The 18,800-nt window shown below is 48.5% G+C and overlaps 1 protein-coding gene across 1 annotated transcript in view; it reads left to right on the top strand.

Annotated features, from left to right (window-relative positions):
• LOC140716543 (F-box only protein 46-like) overlaps window positions 1-18,800 on the top strand; it is a 32,709-nt gene that overhangs the window by 9,539 nt on the left and 4,370 nt on the right. The window contains 1 exon segment of the mRNA XM_073029356.1: window positions 18,383-18,800. Coding sequence (XP_072885457.1) covers window positions 18,480-18,800 — 321 coding nt within the window. The 5' untranslated portion in view covers window positions 18,383-18,479.

The raw sequence follows: 18,800 nt of genomic DNA, 5'->3' as shown, positions 1-18,800 counted from the left end.
GGCTTGTGGAGGGATCTGTATCAGCTGGAAAAATGGCCGGAGGAATTTAATGCAGACAAGTGTGAGGTTTTGCACTTCGGTAGGACCAACCAGGGTAGGTCTCACACAGTGAACAGTCGGGCACTGAGGAATGTGGTCGAACACAGGGATCTGGGAATACAGGTACATAATCAATTGAAAGTGGCGTCACAGGTAGATAGGGTTGTAAAGAAAGCATTAGGCACGTTGACCTTCATAAATCGAAGTATTGAGTACAGTAGATGAGATGTTATGTTGAAGTTGTATAGGACGATGGTGAGGCCTAATTTGGAGTACTGTGTGCAGTTTAGGTCACCTACCTACAGGAAAGATGTAAATAATGTTGAAAGAGTGCAGGGAAAATTTACAAGGATGTTGCCGGGACTGGAGGACCTGAGTTATAAGGAAAGATTGAATAGCTTAGGACTTTATTCCCTAGAATGTAAAAGACTGTGGGGAGATCTGATAGAGGTATACAAAATTATGAGGGGTATAGCTAGGGTAAATGCAAGCGGACTTTTTCCATTGAGGTTGGGTGGGACTACAACCAGAGGTCATGAGTTAAGGGTGAAAAGTGAAAATTTTAAGGGGAAACATGAGGGGAACCTTCTTCACTCAGAGGGTGGTGAGAGTGCGGAACGAGCCGGCAGCACAAGTGGTGCGTGCCAGCTCGATTTCAATATCCAAGTGCAGTTTGGATAGGTACGTGGATGACAGGGTTATGGAGGGCTACGGACGCGGTGCAGGTCGATGGGAGTGGGCAGGTTAGGTGGCTCAGCATGGACTAGGTGGGCCGAAGGGCCTGATTCTGTGCGACTCTGTGATTCTGATAACAATGCAGAATAAAGTGTAAAGGACACCAAAAGAGCACAGGGCAGGTAAACGATACAGTGCAGGTGCCAGGTCTGTAACGTTCACAAGATAAAACACAAATTAAACGTGGGTCGTACAAGCTCATCGCAGGCAAGGCCCTCCTTTCCACTGAGCACACCTACAAGGAGTGCTGTCGCAGTAGGGCAGCGTCCAGGATCAAGGGGACTCAGGCCGCGCTCACGTCTTGATGCTGCCCCCGGTCAGGAGGTTCAGGAGCAGTTACAATCCTCCAGCCATCAGGCTCCTGAACGTTGTTGTACTGAACTCTGAACTGACTCCACAGCCTATGTACTCACTCTCAAGGACTCTGCATCTCATGTTCGCAGTATTATTGATTTATTGGTGTTTTTTTTTGTGTTAGCGCATTTTCTCCTCTTTTGCACATTGTGCTTTTCCATCGATTTTGCTGTTATTGTTTTGTGAACGCTGCAAGAAAACGGACCTCGGGGTTCTATGTGGTGACTTTGGTAATAAATTTACTTCGAACTTTCAGAAAGAACACAATTAGAACAAAAATAATCTCTGGTAGGGCAAGGTGGTGAACGTGGTCGCAGTGACTTGTGGGCTGGTTGAAGGAGGGTAGTTGTCCCTAGCGTGGGACTTCACGCTTCTCTACCTCCTGCCCGATGGTAGCCTCGAGCAGATGGTGTAACCCTGATGGTGGGGCTCTTTGATGTCTCCTTGAGGCAGCACCTGAATCAGAATCGGGTTTAATATCACCCTGCAGTGCAATGCATAATAAAGACAATAAGTAAGTAGAGAGATAGGGTTCATGGGTTCAATGTCCATTTAGAAGTCAGATGGCAGAGGGGAAGAAGCTGTTCCTGAATCGCTGAGTGTGTGCCTTCAGGCTCCTGTACCTCCTCCCTGATGGTAGCAGTGAGAAGAGGGCATGTCCTGGGTGACGGGGATCCTTAATGATGGACGCTGCCTTTTTGAGACACCGCTCCTTGAAGATGTCCTGGATTCTGGGGAGGTTGGTTCGCCTGATGGAGTTTAGAACTTTCTGCAGCTTCTTTCGATCCCCTCCGATAACGGAAGGTGTTTGCAGCCAGTTAGAATGCTCTCCACAGTACGTATGTGGAAATTTGCGAGTCTCTGATGATGTAGAAGCTTCCGTTATTGGAGAGAGATGTGCCTTTGGGTCAGTCTGCTGCTCTCTGCACCCGAGCGTAAAGCCTGACTCCAGCCAACGTAGCTCTCTGGGACACAAACCTCAAACCCTACGACAAGGTCGTGGGCCTCAGAAGTTAGTGCCAAGGTACTCTGCAGATGTTGAAATTCATCAATTATATTTACTGTAACAGAGTGGAATGGGCCCTTTGGTAAGACCTCACTTGGAGTACTGTGTTCAGTTTTGGGCTCCTTATTTAAGAAAGGATGTGCTGACGTTGGAGGAGGTTCTGAGAAGATTCACTGGAATGATTCCGGGAATGAGAGGGTTAACATATGAGGAACGTTTGACCGCTCTTGGACTGTACTCCTTGGAGTTTAGAAGAAGGAGGGGGGACCTCATAGAAACATTTCGAATGTTGAAAGGCATGGACAGAGTGGATGTGGCAAAGTTGTTTCCCATGGTGGGGGAGTCTAGTACGAGAGGACATGAATTAAGGATTGAAGGGCACCCATTCAGAACAGAGATGTGAAGAATTTTTTTAACCAGAGGGTGGTGAATCTGTGGAATTTGTTGCCACGGGTGGCAGTGGAGGCCGGGTCATTGGGTGTATTTAAGGCAGAGATTGATAGGTATCTGAGTAGTCAGGGCATCAAAGGTTATGGTGAGAAGGCGGGGGAATGGGACTAAATGGGAGAATGAAAATGGTGGAGCAGACTCGATGGGCCGAATGGCCGACTTCTGTTCCTTTGTCTTATGGTCTAAGCCAGTGCAAACAGCAAGCCACCGATTTAACCCTGGCCTAACCACAGCGTAATTTACAATGACCAATTAACCTACTGACTGGTGCGTCTTTGGACTGTGGGATGAACAGCACCCAAATTAAACCCGTGCTGTCACAGGGAAATTCATTTACAGGTGTTGCTGGCACCGGAATTGAACCCTGAACTTTCTGAAATCCCTACCCTGTCCCAGTTTGGCCTCCTACATTGGCGACACGGGCATCTATGGATGCTGGGATCTGGAGCAGGGTCTGATGGGAGAACTCGGCAGCTCAGGGCTGACACAGGGGTTTGACTTGAAACGTCGCAGTCCCTTTCCTTCTGCTGACGCAGCTCATCCCGCTGTGCTCCTCCACGATGTTCCCCGAGTTCATTCCCTCGCACGCTGGTAACGGTGCCTAATTCTACTAGAGCCTGGTGCCTTTCCTGAATTCCTCCACTCCATCCGTTTCGGTTTCAAATTCTGACTGAAACCATTTGTGAGAAGTCACTTGCGACTAAATTATTACAGTACAGAGACAGGCTGTTTGGCCCATCAAGTCCGTGCCATCTCATGGTTAAGCAGATTGTTAACACTTCCCAACCTTATTTTATATATGCGATGGACCCTACCCCCGAGAGAAGGTCTCTGCGTTCGAGTGGTCTCTCTGTCTCCCTTGATGGAGGTTGGTGCTGCAGTTCCCGGCCTGCGGTTTATGGATTCAACTCTTCTGATTTTATATTTTTATATTCAGTGTTTTCACTAGTTCTTTCTTGTTGCCATTGGCGTGATTTCTTTTTGGGTGTGTGGTTGATATTGTTGCCATTTGCACGATTTGTCTTTTTTTTTGCGCGTGGGGGCTTGATGTTCTTGTTGCTGTCTGCGGGATTTGTTTTATTTTGCACCGGGGGTGGGGGCGCAGTGGGTGTTTTTCTTTGAACGGCTTCCCCGGGTCTCTTTGTTTCCTGACTGTCTGGAGAAGACGAATCTCAGAGTTTATACTGCACACACGCTTTGATAATGAACGTATCGTGAACCTATCATTAAGAGGGGGGTACATGGACCCCAGGTTGGGAACCCCAACAGTGTAAACTATCCTCCTGCAAATGTCAGTCTCATAGAGTATCTCAGTACAGAAACAGGCCATTCAGCCCATCTAGCCCTTGCTGAATGGTTACTCTGCCTACTCCCATCGACCCACAGCTGGACCATAGCCCACCATACCCCTCCCATTCATGTACTTACCCAAACTTAAGGGTTGAAATCGAGCCCACTTCCAGTGGCAACTCGTCCTACACTCTCACCACCCTCTGAGTGAAGAGTTTCCCCCCTCAGCTTCCCCTTAAACATCTCACCGTTCGGTGTTGGCATTCATTCTCTTTGAAGGCCCTGATCAGTTCAGTTTCCATCAGCTGGTAGATGATAAACTCTGAACCTCCACCACTCTGGTGCTGATCTCTGAGTCATACACGTTAATGTTTTAGATGTCAACGTAAGGAGTATCAGATGGCATGAAAGCTTCTGTTGCTGGTGTCAGGCCACGAGATAATATTGATCGGCACATTAGCCTTCACCAGCTGCAGTCTACCTGCCTACAAGGACGCATATGCAGAAAGGTGCTGGAGAAGGGCCAGTAACATAGAGAAGGGTGGCACCCACTCTGATCAGGGACTGATGGTTTCCAAAGGTGTACAGATTAGGAGTTGTGGGCATGCTGTGTTGGCACTGGAAGTGTGGCGCCAACCGCGGTCTGCCCCAGCACGCGTTCAGACCGTGTTGGTCGTCGAAGCAAAGGCCGCGTTCCACTGCATTTTTCAATGTACGTGTGACGGCCAAAGCTGATCCTTGTTTGCAGTGTTGGTGAGATACTGGGTTGGAGCACGGTACACCCTATAGGAAGGATGCATTTACACGGTACACCCTATAGGAAGGACGCATTTACACGGTGCACCCTATAGGAAGGACACATTTACACAGTGCACCCTATAGGAGGGACGCATTTACACGGTGCACCCTATAGGAAGGACGCATTTACACGGTGCACCCTATAGGAAGGATGCATTTACACGGGGCACCCTATAGGAAGGACACATTAACATGGTGCACCCTATAGGAAGGACGCATTTACACGGTGCACCCTATAGGAAGGATGCATTTACACGGGGCACCCTATAGGAAGGACACATTAACATGGTGCACCCTATAGGAAGGACGCATTTACACGGTACACCCTATAGGAAGGACGCATTTACACGGTGCACCCTATAGGAAGGACACATTAACATGGTGCACCCTATAGGAAGGACGCATTTACACGGTACACCCTATAGGAGGGACTCATTTACACGGTGCACCCTATAGGAAGGACACATTAACATGGTGCACCCTATAGGAAGGACGCATTTACACGGTACACCCTATAGGAAGGATGCATTTACACGGGGCACCCTATAGGAAGGACGCATTTACACGGGAGAGGGTGCTGTGGGGAGTCGCCATGATGTTCCTGGGGGTGCAGCATTTCAGTCACGAGGAGAGACGGGATACCCTGGGTTTGTTTTCCTTGGATCCAACAGTAATTCCACGGATCACTGCTAGACTTGTATTTTATGTGAACTGGACAAATCGATGCGGACACTTCCCACTCAGTAGACTGCCTTTTCCAAAAGTTCCCTTCTAGAAATCGCTGTAGGGCTCTTAAACAAACAAAGGCTATAAAAGCATAAAATATCTGACCAGAATTAGGCCATTTGGCCCATCGAGTCTGCTCCACCATTTCATCATGGCTGATCCATTTCCCCTGTCAGCTCCAATCTCCTGCCTTCTCCCCCCATATCCCTTCATGCCCCGATAATCTATCGACCTCCGCCCTAAATATACATAAACACTCGGCCTCCACAGCCAGCTGTGGCAACAAATTCCACAGATTCACCACTCTCAGGCTAAAGAAATTCCTCCTCACCTCTGTTCTAAGTGGACATTATGAGGCTGCACCCTCTGGTCTGCGGCTCCCGCGCTGTAGGGACTATCCTCTCCACATCCACTCTATCGAGGCCTTTCTGCTACATGCCATCTTATAAGTTTCTTGCCCCCAGACAGTTAATCTGATCCACCGTTCGAGTGAGGCCCCCCCCCCACCCCCTCTATTACCCGCGTCACTTCACTGCACTGTCAACCCTTTAAACCACACTTTATAAAGCTGTTTACATTGTAAATACGTGCTGGTATTTACGCACGCTTACTCCAAATCCTAATGCAACAGCAAATGCCGAATGCGTAGAAATATGTATGGTGAATAAAGCTGATTCCTGGGGTGCCAAGGGTGGCGTATTGTTTGGCTTCTGCCAGTCTTCCGGTACAGTTTTTTCATTGATTCTACTTTTATTTCTTTGTTCTACTGTGAATGCCCGCAAGAATTTGAATCTCAGGGTAGTATATGGTGACATGGCTTTGATGATAGGTTTATTTTGAACTTTGAACTTTTGAAATGCATCATTTGCATCAAATCGGTGCAGCGGGGGCGGGGCCTGAAGGCGCCGTCACAATTCCGGCGCCAACATGGCGGCCCTACACTTTACTAACCCCGATCTGCACTTTGGAACTTGGGAGGAAGACAGGGCGTCTGAAGGAATTCTGTGTGGTCACGGGGGAGAACGTTCACACTCCTTACAGATCGTGGAGCCGGGGGTATTGAACCCCGGTCGGAGATCTCTAGCACTGTAAAGTGAATGCGCTAATTGCTCTGCTAACGTGCTGATGCCTTGGCATTTTATCCGTTTCTGTGCTACAGGCTCTTAGGACTATAATTCTGTGAATTTCTCGGCTTTCGAGGAATTGGAAGTGGAGAGAGTGAGCAATTTCAAGTTCATGGGTGTCAGCATCTCTGAGGATCTATCCTGGGCTCAACATATCGATACAGTTACTAAGAAAGCATGGCAGGCTGTGTATGTACAGTGCCTATAAAAAGTATTCACCCACTTTCCTGGAAGTTTTCATGCTTAATCTGGCTTTTTTTTGACACTGATAACAGAAAAAAGACTCTTTCTTGTCAAAGTGAAAACAGATCTCTAAATTAATTACAAATAAAACACAAAATGATTGATTGTGCAAAAGGGAATTCATCCCCTTCATTGTGACACACCAAATCATCACAGATGCAGCGAATTGGTTTTAGAAGTCACATAATTAGTTAATTGGAGATCACTGTGTGTAGTCGAGGTGTTGCAATTGACTGTAGTAAAAATACGCCTGTATCTGGAAGGTCCGACTGTTGGTGAGTCAGTATCCTGGCAAAAACTACACCATGAAGACAAAAGAACACTCCAAGCAACTCCACTAAAAGGTTATTGAGAAGCACAAGTCAGAGATGGATACAAGAAAATTTCCAAGTCACTGAATATCCCTTGGAACACAGTTAAGTCAATCATCAAGAAATGGAAAGAATATGGTGCAGTTGTAAATCTGCCTAGAGCAGGCCATCCTCAAAAACTGAGTGACCGTGCAAGAAGGGGAGTAGTGAGGGAGGCCACCAAGAGACCTGTGACATCTCTAGAGGAGTTACAAGCTGAGATGGAAGAGACTGCGCATACAACAACTTGCCCGGGTGCTTCACCAGACGCAGCTTTATGGGAGAGTGGCAAAGAGAAAGCCATCGATGGGAAATAAAACAGACATGAAATCTTGGCTAGAGTTTGCCAGAAGGCAGGTGGGAGACTCTGAAGTCAGCTGGGAGAAGGTTCTATGGTCTGTTGAAACCAAAATGGAGCTTTTCGGCCATCAGACTAACCGTAAGCATAACACCACACATCATCAAAAACACACCGTCCCTACCGCGAAGCATGGTGGAGACTGCATCGTGCTGTGGGGATGCTTCACTGCAGCAGGCCCTGGAAGGCTTGTGAAGGTAGAACATAGAATAGTACAGCACAGTACAGGCCCTTCAGCCCACAATGTTGTGCTGACCCTTAAACCCTGCCTCCCATCTAACCCCCACCTTAAATTCCTCCATATACCTGTCTAGTAGTCTCTTAAATTTCACTAGTGTTTCTGCGTCCACCACTGACTCAGGCAGTGCATTCCACGCACCAACCACTGTCTGAGTGAAAAACCTTCCTCTAATATCCCCCTTGAACTTCCCTCCCCTTACCTTAAAGCCATGTCCTCTTGTACTGAGCAGTGGTGCCCTGGGGAAGAGACGCTGGCTGTCCACTCTGTCTATTCCTCGTAATATCTTGTACACCTCTATCATGTCTCCTCTCATCCTCCTTCTCTCCAGAGAGTAAAGCCCTAGCTCCCTTAATCTCTGATCATAATGCATACTCTCTAAACCAGGCAGCATCCTGGTAAATCTCCTCTGTACCCTTTCCAATGCTTCCACATCCTTCCTATAGTGAGACGACCAGAACTGGACACAGTACTCCCAAGTGTGGCCTAACCAGAGGGTGACGGTAGAGGGTAAAATGAATGCAGCAACATACGGGAAACCTGGAGGGAAAACCTGATGCAGTCTGCAAGAGAACTGCGGCTTGGGAGAAGATTTGTTTTTTCCCTTCAAGACAATGACCCCAAGCAGAAAGCCAAAGCTACGCAGGAATGGATTAAAAATAACAAAGTTAATGTCCTGGAGAGCCCAGACCATGATCCAATTGAGAATTTGTGGCTGGACTTGAAAAGGGCTGTTCACTCACGATCCCCATGCAATCTGACAGAGCTTGGGCAGTTTTGTAAAGAAGAATGGGGAAAAATTGCAGTGTCCAGGTGTCCAAAGCTGATAGAGACATATCCACACTGACTCAATTGCTGCCAAAGGTGCATCTACTAAATACTGACTTGAAGGGGGTGAATATTTATGCAATCAATTATTTTGTGATTTATATTTGTAATTAATTTATATCACTTTGTAGAGATCTGTTTTCACTTTGACAGGAAGGAGTCTTTTCCTGTGGATCGGTGTCAAAAAAGCCAAATTAAATCCACTGTGATTCAATGTTATAAAACAATAAAACGTGAAAACTTCCAAGTGGGGGGGGGGGGAACATGTTTTAAAACAGCAAATGAAAGTAGAGAGGTGGTGTTCATGGGTTCATTGTCCATTCAGAAATCCGATGACAGAGGGGAAGAAGCTGGCCGCGATGGTGATATTCAATCTGATTCTTATTCCTGCATCTGCCTTTGTAATTTTTCTGGGCAAAATATGTATATTCCTTGCTCTTTGCTGATGGGAACAGCTTCCCTCCGTGTCCCCTTGGTAAACACATGTCCTTCAAAGATTCTTGAGGTCTTTGTCCCAAGAGGGAAAACTGGAGATTCCCCAGCTGAACAATACACCATCAAAGATATGGGAGCAGTGAAATTCTTACTGTTCCCAATCTGCCAATCTGCCAAGCATGTCCTCTTTGCAACAGGATGAGGTCTGATTGGCCCTCGTATCTCTCAGAGGGCCTAATTCTGCTGCTATGCCTTATGGTCTTCCTCCTAGAGGACCACAACCTCGTTGTAGGGTTTGGAGGCTTGCGTGCCTCAGTGACCCGGAGAGCTGTGTTGTCTTTATGCTTTGGCTCTTGGTAGGGTCACCCATGCCAAACAGGTCAAAGGGTAGAGGCCAGACTAAGAGGGGTCCACCGGTCCTCCAGGTTCGGGGGTTCAGCTCAGGGCCGACGACCCCGACTGGTAAAAATCCGATAGGTTACGTTGCAACTTTATAAAACTGCGGCTAGGCCACAACTGGAATATTGCACACAGTCCTGGTTGCCTCACTATAGGAAGGGTGTTGAAGCTTTGGAGAGGGGTTCACCAGGACGCTGCCTGGTTTAGAGGGTGTGTGCTGTCACGAGGCTGGATAAACGGGTGGTTCTCTGTGGAGCGGCGGAGGCTGAGGGGAGATCGGATGGAGGTTTGTAAGGTTATGAGAGGCATAGATAGAGTGAACAGGAAGTACCTGTTCACCAGGGTTGAAATGTCTAATACCAGAGGGCATGCATTGAAGGTGAGAGGGGGCAGGTTCAGGGGGGATGTGAGGGGCAAGTTTATTTTACTTAGGGAGTGGTGGATGTCTGGAATGTGCTGCCTGGTGTGGTGGTAGAGGCAAATACATTAGAGGCTTTTAAGAAACACATGGATGTGAGGGAGATGGAGGGATGTGGACACGGTGTAGGCAGGAGGGATTAGTGTTTGGGGGTTTTTGATTTGCTTTTTAGCTGGTTCAGCACAACACTGTGGGCCGAATGGCCTGTTCCTGTGCTGTCCTCTTCTACGTTCTGAAACAAAAGGTCCCTGAGTCTGCACCCAGAACTTGCACGACTGGCAGTCATGACAACTGACACGATGAAGGGACCCTGAACACCATCAGAGTTGGAGGGCCTCCATTGTCATAAACATCTGCAGTGTAACGGGCAGTGAAGAGTCTAGTGGTCCTGTAGGTTATGGGAGAAGACAGGAGAACGGGGTTAGGACGGATATGATCTGCTATGATGATGAAATGGCGGAGAAGACTCGTTGGGCCGAAAAGCTTAATCCTGCTCCTTTTTCTCAGCATTGAACAGTACAGTGCGGGTCGACCCTTTGGCCCACGATGTGTGCCGAGCCTTTGGCCTTCGAGATCAGCCCACTACCGTTCAGCCTGCACTGTATCCAGTTGGCTTTGTGTAGCCCGAGTAGCTAGCTTGAGGAAAAAGATCAGCTTCGTTCGTCACGTGTACGTCAAGGTATTGAAACCGGCTGTGAAGTACTTGGTTTCGTGTCGCTGATCAGCCATCAGAGATGTGCTGGAGGTGGCCCTCGAGCGTTACCACACTTCTGGCGCAAACTTAGCATTCCTCCATTGCGCTTGCTCTATCCCACAAGTCTCTTGGACTGTGGGAGGAAACCAGAACACCCGGAGGAAACCCACGCGGTCACGGGGAGAAGGTACAAACTCCTCACAGGCAGCGGCGGGAATCGAACCCGGGTCGCCTGTACTGTAAAGCATCGTGCTAACCATGATGCCGCAGTGCTGCCCTGCGATGTTAACTGTTTGGTTTTCTGTTCGAGGAGTGTGGTAGCTAACTGTCCTGCTGGTTGGTAGGTTAATTGGTCATTGTAAATTGTCCCGTGGTTTAAATCGGGGGACGGCTGGGTGTCGCGGCTCAAGGGGCCAGGCGGGTCTTCTCTGTGCTGAGTCTGTAAATAAATAAAATCTGAACCGTGTGTGAAGGAGGGAGTTAATGATGCAATTGGATCTTCCTGGGCACTTTAGATAGATCCCAATGTCGGAAAGGCCAGTCAGTCCTCAAACAGCCAGTGTCCAGAGCCACCAGCATGAGAGACAATATCTTCAACATTGTGGCGTCTTTTGCCTTTGACTGGGGATTTGGGCCTATAGCCAACTGGAAGTGCTATCCCCTTGCTACGCTGACACAGAATCGCAGACGATACGAAGGTAGGTGGAGGGGCAGGTAGTTTTGAGAAGTAGAGAGGCTGCAGAAGGACTGAGACAGATTCGGAGAATGGGCAAAGAAATGGCGGATGGAATACAGTGTTGGGAAGTGTGTGGTCATGCACTTTGGAAGAAGAAATGAAAGGGTTGACTATTCTCTAAATGGAGAGGAAATTCAAAAAAAAAACTGAGGCACAAAGGGACTTGGGAGTCCTTGTGCAGGATTCCCTGAAGATTAATTCTTATGTTGAGTCGGTGGTGAGGAAGGCAAATGCAATGTCAGCATTCATTTCAAGAGGACTAGAATATAAAAGCAAGGATGTAATGTTGAGACTTTATAAAGCACTGGTGAGGCCTCACTTGGAGAATTGTGAACAATTTTGGGCCCCCTCTCTTAGAAAGAATTTGTTGAATCTGGGGAGAGTTCATATGAGCTTCAGGAAAATGTCTCTGGGATTGAAAGGCTTGTCATATGAAGAGTGTTTGATAGGCCTGGGCCTCTACTCACTGGAATTCAGAGGGGGGATCTCATTGAAACCTATCGAATGTTGAAAGGCCTTGATAGAGGGGATGTGGGGAGGATGTTCCCTGTGGTGGGGGAGTCTAGGACCAGAGGACATAGACTCAGAATAGAGGGGTGTCCTTTTAGAACAGAGGTGAGGAGAAATTTCTTCTGCCAGAGAGTAGGGAATTTGTGGAATTCCTTGCCACAAGCAGCTGGGAAGGCCAAGTCTTTATGTATATTTAAGGCAGAAGTTGTTAGATTCCTAATTGGTCAGGGCATGAAGGGATATGAGGAGAAGGCAGGAGATTGGGACTGAGAGGAAGATTGGATCAGGCATGATAAAATGGTGGAGCAGATTCGATGGGCCAAATGGCCTAATTCTGCTCCTATATCTTACAGTCTTGTGGTCTTATGATGTGTGGGTGTGGAACATGATTAGCTCCCTGAACGTGGCTACACAGGTTGATAGGGTGGTTCAGAAGGCGTATGGTATACTCACCTTTATTAGTCGAGGCACTGAGTTTAAAGAGTCAGCAAGTTGTGATGCAGTCCTATAAATCTCTAGTTAGGCCACAGCTGGAGTATTGTACATAGTTCTGGTCGGAAGGATGACAAGGCTTTAGTGAGGATGTTGCTTGGATTAGAGGGCGTGTGTACTGTAACGAGAATTTGGGCAATTTGCTTTCTCTGGAGTGGTGATAGCTGAGAGATCTGACAGAGGTTTTACAGGAAGTCGGAAGATGTGTAGCTCGGGTGGTTGGTGGTTGGGTTGAGTCGCTCTCTGATCTTGGCAATTTACTTGCAAGCGTTTCCTCACCACGCGAGGAGACGTCGTCAGTGCGCTGTAGGTTGTGATCTGTCCTCTGAACGCTTGGCCCTTGTATACTTGTCAATCAGCTGATTGGACATGGTTTCAGAAACTCGCGGGATGTGGGGAGGGAATCTCATCGCTGATTGGCTGTTTGGTGAACTTTGCGCGTTGTGATCTGGAATTTTGCCTGCCTTGGCTCATAAGTAGGGTCGAGGTCGGCCATTTTTGTTCACAGAACTGTTCGGGGGAAACCACGCTTCTAAGAATTCTTTTGCATCCCACATGTTGGCCTGCGCCATGACTCTCACAGATGCCCAGTCGAGTTTGTTCCCTTCTCGATCTTCATGTGTAGAGACTTGTAAGAGGTTTAAGAGATTATGAGAGGCATGGCTGGAGAAGACAGACACTAGCTTTTTCCCAGGGTTTTAAATGTCTACTACCAGAGGATACGTGTTTAAAGTGAGGGGGTAATTTCAAAGGAGGCATGAGGGGGCAGATTTTTGTACAGAGAGTTGCGAGTGAGAGGATATGTGTGAGGAAAGGAGTGAGAGGAAAGGTGAGTGAGAGGGTGCAGAGGAGATTTACCAGGATGTTGCCTGGTTTGGAGAACAAGTCATATGAAGCAAGGTTAGCAGAGCTGGGACTTTTCTCTTTGGAGCATAGAAGAATGAGAGGGGACTTGATAGAGGTCTACAAGATTATGAGAGGCATAGATAGGGTGGATAGTCAGTACCTGTTTCCCAGGGCACCAACAGCAAACACCAGAGGGCATATGTACAAAATTAGGGGAGGGAAGTTTAGGGGAGACATCAGGGGTAAGTTTTTTACACAGAGGGTTGTGGGTGCCTGGACTTGCCAGTGATGGTGGTGGAGGCTAAAACATTAGGGGTATTTAAGAGCCTCTTGGACAGACACATGGATGAAAGAAAAATGGAGGGTTATGGGATAGTGTGGGGTTAGTACTTTTTTTTAAGGATTATATGGGTCGGCACAACATGGAGGGCTGAAGGGCCTGTACTGTGCTGTAGTGTTCTTTGGTTCTATGGTAATTTCAAAGGAGACGTGAGGAGGGAGAGAGATGCGAGTGAGAGGATATGTGTTTAAACTGAGGGGATAATTTCAAAGGAGACGTGAGGAGGGAGAGAGATGCGAGTGAGAGGATATGTGTTTAAACTGAGGGGATAATTTCAAAGGAGACGTGAGGAGGCAGGGAGATGCGAGTGAGAGGATATGTGTTTAAACTGAGGGGATAATTTCAAAGGAGACGTGAGGAGGGAGAGAGATGCGAGTGAGAGGATATGTGTTTAAACTGAGGGGATAATTTCAAAGGAGACGTGAGGAGGCAGGGAGATGCGAGTGAGAGGATATGTGTTTAAACTGAGGGGATAATTTCAAAGGAGACGTGAGGAGGCAGGGAGATGCGAGTGAGAGGTTGAGGCAGATACACTAGAGACTTTTTGAGAGTCATTTTGGTGGGCATATAAATGTGAGGAAAATGGAAGGGAATGGACATCGTGTCGCAATGAGAGATTAGTTGGCCATTCGACGTCTACTTGGTTCAGCCCAACACTGTGGGCCGAATGGCCTGTTCTTGCCCTGTTACAGCTCTATGTTCTATGTGATTAGCTAGTGCCGGTCTCCCGGGTCAGGTTTCCTTGGGATTCTATCGTCGTCATTGATAGCGGCTCCTTTTATAATTCAGCAGCTCGGGCGGCAAGAAAGCAGAAGAAGCTTGCTGTCTCTGGCACCACAGTTCCATGCAGGCTTGTTAACAATTCTAATGGGCCCGGTGTGTCCGCTCACGCAGGCTAATCTGTTGCCATGGAAACAGGTCAATCGACCCCATTGATCTGTGCTGCACGTGAGCCTGTGTCACCCTGACAAACCACACCCTCCCCACCGTCGCTGGGACTTGAGGACCTGAGCTATCGGGAAAAATTAAAAATATATTTATTGTCAAAGTATATATACAGTGTACAACCCTGAGACTCGTTGACTGGTTTAGGACTGAGCTTGGGCGAATGAGGGGGAATTTGACAGAGGTACACAAAATTCTGAGGGGTATAAACAGGGTAAATGCAAGCAGGCTTTTTCTACTGAGGCTGGACGAGACTGGAGCTAGAAGTCATGGGTTAAGGGTGAAATGTGAAAGGTTTAAGGGGGATCTTCGCTCAGAGAGTGGCGAGAGTGCGGGACGAGCTGCCGGGGTGGGGGGGGGGGTGGGGAGTAGTGGATATGGGTTCGGTTTCAACACTTAAGAGAAATTTGGATAGGTATGTGGACGAGAGGGGTATGGAGGGCTGTGGCCCTTGGACCTCTTGCTTAATGGCATCAAAAAGGTGGGGAACCCCTAGTCTAGGTGCAAGTTGACGGAACTAGGTAGGATAATGGTTTGGCATGATCTAGATGGGCCAAAGGGCCTGTTTTTGTACTGTTTTTGTTCTATGACTAGGGTGACACTTTTTTTCTTGTATTTATTGTCTATCCTTCCCCCTCCCCCCCCCAGTTAGCCCTCTAAGGTGCTGGTGGGATGCCCTCTTGAACTGCCACAGTCCCCCTGGTGCAGGTGCTCGGTCAGCACCGTCACCCAGCGGCAGCGAAGGGTGACACGTCCGTCGTTCTGCCAAGTTTCGACCCAAATCACCAACGTTTCCTCTCTCCCCCCCCCCCCCCCCCAAACCTACAGACTGCACGGCCCATTGTGTTCCTCCAGCAGGGTGTGTCCCATTCTGCCGTCTGGTGAGAGAGATCTGGAGGGAAACTGGCTGGCTGGATCTCCTCGGCTCCTCAGTGTTTGGTGAACTTAATTCCTGCAAAGGCCCTTTTGGGTGTTCCAGGAATTGTCAGGTGTACCGAGATACGGTGACAAATCTCTCGGAAGCGTTGTGAGGTCCTCACTTTGACTGTTGTGAACGGTTTTGTCCCTTATTCAAGAAGTGGTGTGCTGACACTGGAGAGGGTTCACCAAAACTATTCCGGGATTGGTAGGCTTAAACATAGAAAATAGGTGCAGGAGTAGGTCATTCGGCCCTTCGAGCCTGCACCGCCATTCAGTATGATCATGGCTGATCATCCAACTCAGAACCCTGTACCTGCTTTCTCTCCATACCCCCGATCCCTTTAGCCACAAGGGTCATATCAAACTCCCTCTTAAATATAGCCAATGAACCGGCCTCAACTGTTTCCTGTGGCAGAGAATTCCACAGATTCACCACTCTCTGTGTGAAGAAGTTTTTCCTCATCTCGGTCCTAAAAGGCTTCCCCTTTATCCTTAAACTGTGACCCCTCGTTCTGGACTTCCCCAACATCGGAAACAATCTTCCTGCATCTAGCCTGTCCAATCCCTTTAGAATTTTATTCGTTTCAATAAGATCCCCCCTCAATCTTCTAAATTCCAGTGAGTATAAGCCTAGTCGATCCAGTCTTTCTTCATATGAAAGTCCTGCCATCCCAGGAATCAATCTGGGGAACCTTCCCTGTACTCCCTCTATGGCAAGAATGTCTTTCCTCAGATTAGGGGACCAAAACTGCACACAATATTCTAGGTGCGGTCTCACCAAGGCCTTGTACAACTGCAGTAGAACCTCCCTGCTCCTGTACTCAAATCCTTTTGCTATGAATGCCAACATACCATTTGCCTTTTTCACCACCTGCTGTACCTGCATGCCCACCTTCAATGACACCCAGGTCTCGTTGCATCTCCCCTTTTCCTAATCGGCCACCATTCAGATAATAATCTGTTTTCCTGTTCTTGCAACCAAAGTGGATAACCTCACATTTATCCACATTAAATTGCATCTGCCATGAATTTGCCCACTCACCTAACCTATCCAAGTCACCCTGCATCCTCTTAGCATCCTCCTCACAGCTAACACCGCCGCCCAGCTTCATGTCATCTGCAAACTTGGAGATGCTGCATTTAATTCCCTCGTCTAAATCATTAGTATATATTGTAAACAACTGGGGTCCCAGCACTGAGCCTTGCGGTACCCCACTAGTCACTGCCTGCCATTCTGAAAAGGTCCCGTTTACTCCCACTCTTTGCTTCCTGTCTGCCAACCAATTCTCTATCCACATCAATACCATACCCCCAATACCGTGTGCTTTAAGTTTGCACACTAATCTCCTGTGTGGGACCTTGTCAAAAGCCTTTTGAAAATCTAAATATACCACATCCACTGGCTCTCCCCATCCACTCTACTAGTTACATCTTCAAAAAATTCTATAAGATTCGTCAGACATGATTTTCCTTTCACAAATCCATGCTGACTTTGTCCGATGATTTCACCTCTTTCCAAATGTGCTGTTATCACATCTTTGATAACCGACTCTTAGCATTTTCCCCACCACCGATGTCAGGCTAACCGGTCTATAATTCCCCGGTTTCTCTCCCCCTCCTTTTTTAAAAAGTGGGGTTACATTAGCCACCCTCCAATCCTCAGGAACTAATCCAGAATCTAAGGAGTTTTGAAAAATTATCACTAATGCATCCACTATTTCTTGGGCTACTTCCTTAAGCACTCTGGGATGCAGACCATCTGGCCCTGGGGATTTATCTGCCTTTAATCCCTTCAATTTGCCTAACACCACTTCCCTACTAACATGTGAGGAGTGATATGAGGAGTGTTTGTTGGCCCTGGGCTTCCTCATTGGATTATGCAGAAAGCTTGAAGTTAATAACTCATCTCCTTCTACCTTAGGCCACAAACTTATCAATCACCCATCTGCGGACACTTTCTGGATGTCCAAGACCTGTATGCTCCACGATCATTGGACTAAGTGTGTACATGTAGGAGGGGACTATGTTGAAAAATAAATGTGCTAGGTTTTCTAAACTGGACGCCTTCTACCTTAGGCCGCGAACTTATCAATCGCCCCTCGTACAATGATTGATTAAACTACTGACCTACTGGTATATAGGTGTGTGTCTTCGGGCTTCTGAACCTCCCCCCTTTTCGGTAATGAAGAGACGGGGGCATGTCCTGGGTGGTGGGGGTGCTTAATGACGGACGCTGTCTTTCCGAGGCATCGCCTTTCGAAGGTGTCCTGGATGCCGGCGAGGCGAACGCCCGCGATGGAGCTGACTGAGTTTACAAACCTCCGCAGCTTTTTCCGATCCTGTGCCATGGCCCCCTCCACACCAGAGTTTCAGAGACCCGTTTCTGTTGCATTCTTTCCCAGATCTGAGGAAATATCTTTGACCTGAGGGTCTTGACGGTTTCCCTTACCACAGCTACTGCCCGACCCGCAATTCAGAAACCATATTCAGAGCTACAGCGCGCGTTACAGGCCCTTCTGGCCCGATGAGCCCCTGCTGACCCATTGCACCCCTCTGACCACTCAACCTGTAGGTCTTTGGAATGTGGGAGGAAAGCAGAGCACCCAGGGGAAACCCACACGGGGAGAACGTGTAACTTCCTTGCATTCAGCGGCAGGACTTGAACGCAGGTCTCTGCCTCTGTGGTTATGTTAGGGTTAACTGGTACACCGCCTTGCTGCTCCCTGTGGCAATAAACCTTCAGGAGGGGGAGGTTGGGAGAAGGTACCCCAGCCCTCGTTGAGGGGATCAACGTTGGAACGGGTGAGCTGTTTCAAGATCCCGGGTTTTGACGTCTCTGGAGAAGTCTGTGAAATGCTGGAGGTACCCAGCAGGCCAGGCAGCGTCTGTGGAGAAGAGCAGATACCGCCTGACGTGCTGAGTGCGTTGCTTTGGATTTCCAGCATCTGCAGATCTTCCTCGTGTCCTGGGACAGAGAACTGGGCTGTGGTCACTGTAGTATCTGCCCCCTGTTGTACAACCTTACTTATTCTTTCCGGGTTTTCGTTTTGTCCCAGTTGAGCGAGCTTCCGGAGAACTGACGCCTGCCCTTCTGTTGCCTTTTCCAGGGGAAGTCGGAACTGGGAGCGCCTCTCGTACGCTGAATGAGCCCGGAGAAGGAGTGCGGAGGGCCGTGAGTGCCGGGACCTGACCGGAGCGTGTGCCATGGAGCAGAACACCTTCTCCCGCATAAGACTCTGGTGTCCCCGGCCTTTTGGCACCTACTTGCAGAACAAGCCGTGCTGCATCAGCCTGAAGAAAAGCCCGGGAGGGGACCCCAAGGTGAAGGAGAGCAAGCCGGCCTCGGAGAACACGCCGCCCGCTATTCCCGGTGCCGGCGGGGGCAATGGCCAGAGCGAGGGGCAGGGCGAGGAGGGCAGGGTCCTGTTGGACACCTGGTACGTCATCAAGCCAGGCAACACCAAGGAGAAGATCGCCTTCTTTGTGGCTCACCAGTGCGGAGGGGGGTGGCAACAGCGGCCGGAG

Source organism: Hemitrygon akajei, chromosome 25, assembly GCF_048418815.1.
Source record: "Hemitrygon akajei chromosome 25, sHemAka1.3, whole genome shotgun sequence".
NCBI lineage: Eukaryota > Metazoa > Chordata > Chondrichthyes > Myliobatiformes > Dasyatidae > Hemitrygon > Hemitrygon akajei.
The sequence above is the reverse complement of the archived record's forward strand: the minus strand, read 5'-3'. Positions and strand labels throughout refer to the sequence as shown.